This window comes from Palaemon carinicauda, chromosome 7 (assembly GCF_036898095.1).
Source record: "Palaemon carinicauda isolate YSFRI2023 chromosome 7, ASM3689809v2, whole genome shotgun sequence".
In the NCBI taxonomy this organism is placed as follows: Eukaryota; Metazoa; Arthropoda; class Malacostraca; order Decapoda; family Palaemonidae; genus Palaemon; species Palaemon carinicauda.
The window spans coordinates 163,896,209-163,898,708 of NC_090731.1; the positions used below are offsets into that span (position 1 = coordinate 163,896,209).

The 2,500-nt window shown below is 34.0% G+C and overlaps 1 protein-coding gene across 2 annotated transcripts in view; it reads right to left on the reverse strand.

Moving 5' to 3' along the window:
* Positions 1-1,733: 1,733 nt before the first annotated feature.
* Positions 1,734-2,500, reverse strand: part of LOC137644123 (beta-1,3-glucan-binding protein-like) — a 28,809-nt gene continuing 28,042 nt past the window's right edge. For both annotated transcript variants that reach the window (XM_068377093.1, XM_068377094.1), the window contains exon 12: positions 1,734-1,999. In XM_068377093.1, the coding sequence (XP_068233194.1) occupies positions 1,889-1,999 (111 nt within the window). In that variant the 3' untranslated portion in view covers positions 1,734-1,888. The remainder of the gene's footprint in view (positions 2,000-2,500) is intronic.

Sequence of the window (2,500 nt, forward strand, 5' to 3'; positions counted from 1 at the left end):
CTAATACTCGTGATAAAAAATCCCCAGAACCACCTAAAAATTCCCATTTCCAGAAATATATTTTCTTCTAATATAGAAATTACTCACTATACGTCATGTAATTGTAAGTAAACAATATAAAGGTTTACTCATCTCTGTTTCTTCTTCATAGAAATATTTACAAAATATCGTCACCAGTCATCCGAAATTCCCAAATCTAAGGATAAATTTCCAAATGTAGGAATTAATCCCCAAATCTAGGGATAAATTCTCATATCTGGCAACACCGTTTGTTTGTTTGTTTAAGATTCCCAGCCAAAAAGCAGCCCGCAAGTTTATTAGTGTGGTAGAAATTGGCTGAAAATGTATATAGCTGTGTCTTTGTATCACTTAGAATCGAATATATCTTGAGTTTGTTTATTTTATGGCGACAGAAGTTCTAGCCTACTTATCGAGAATTTTTTAAACCTTGCAGGAGCTAACTGTGACAAGTGTGTGACCCAGGCTGGACTTCCGAATTAAACTAAGTCATGATATACCCCTGATTTTATGATATAAAAAATCGGTATATTAATTAACATAAGACATAACATGTACGACATCAAGGATGAATATTTTGTACTAATAATTTAGTCATAGATATAAGATTTATTACCATTTTCTTTATAAGGAAAGACTATAGAAAACTAAGAAAACTTATAGTTTGGTAGGTAACACCATCTTATTTAGCTAATATAGAATAGGCTGTATTCATTGCTTTTAACATTAGTTTGTAAATAAGAATATTAATTTATGTATATTATTTTACATGCATACAATATTTAATCATTCTCGTTCAATTCAAATAAGTTATTTTAGTTGTTCTATTTCCATGGCCTGAATCATTAAAAGTTAAGGGGTGTATTTACGATAGCGGTCATCTGTAAGTATAATTATGGCTAACTTAGAATACGGCAGTGTAATGGGGGTCGCAGGGGCGCGTTAGCCCCCCAGACAGGTATGTAGGTAAGGACACGGCTTTTAGATTAGGATGAGGGGGGGGGGATTTAGGTTAGTTGATGTCCATATTTAATCTACGCATTTGGAACTGGCCTCTGATATACAAAGGCTCCGAAGTCAAAACGGAAGGGATTATAAGGCATCGCTTACTTACCATAAGGACCAGGGAGGCACTGTCACACTGTATTTTAAGAAATACCCGTGGCTGAACAGATTCCCTCTTCCTTCACTAAACTTCAATAAAAAAAACTTTTCTCCAAGGCGCTGTGTCATTTACCAGAGACCATATCATGCTGGAGTACAGTGTTCTGTGAAAAACACCGCAGGAATGCTGGACAGAAATGCAGGCCATAACAAGAGTCAATAGCAACTCACAATAGAGTATATTTTAGTGGAGGACCTATATTATCTTAGCTATTTATTCTGCATCGTCTGCCTCTGGCCCTTAGGAAAGGGTTACGTATCCTTAATAACCTGTTTTACAGAATTACAGTGCCTCTCAAATTTGAAGTTATACGAAGTTGTGACCTCCTCGTTAGGGCCAGTTAACAAACGAGAGATCGTTCTGTTTCAACAAATGCAGCCTATATATATGTTTATATATATATATATATATATATATATATATATATATATATATATATATATATATATATATATATATATATAGCCTATATTGCACATGGCGTGCAAATACACACACGTATATACATGCACACAATAAAAACAAAGAAAATTATTAAAGAAACAATAAATAAGGCCTGCATTTTTACTAATAACTACTAAACAACGTCGTATAGGCTTTGCCTACAAAACAATGCATGGCAGATCAGCTTCCTCCAGTAAGATGGTTGTCACACTAAATTCCAATGAGAAATATCAATTGGAAAGGAAAAGAAACGAAACAGGTTTACTGCTCGGGGCTCTCCATCTTCCAGACCTTGATGTAATCGATGAAGAGAGCGGCTTTCTCGCTGATACTGGTCTCTCCTTGTTTCCAGGTTGGGAGCCAGTCATCACGCTGTTGGGGAGGCGCAAAATGACTTGATAAAATTGCATTAGAATGATTCATTTATGATAATGCCTAATGATGTGTCGTAAAGCAGGGCAGTCGTTCATAAACGATATAACTTTGCAAAGGGCAAATAGTTAAATTGGTAACATAATTAACATATGGCAAAGTTACTAATGATAGTTTTATCTATAGTACTCTAACAATTTGCTGAGCGGAAATCATGAAAAATGGCTTAATAAAATTGCATTAGAATGATTCATTTATGATAATGCCCAATAAGGTGTCGTAAAGCAGGACAGTCGTTCATAAACGATATAACTTTGCAAAGGTAAATAGTTAAATTGGTAATATAATTAACATATGGCAAAGTTACTAATGATAGTTTTATCTGTAGTACTCTAACAATTTGTTGAGCGGAAATCATGAAAGCTTATATGAAAAAAAAAAAAAGTTTTAGAATATTAATGCCATTGTGAATAAGTTTTTTCTTATTTACAACAATCAAGA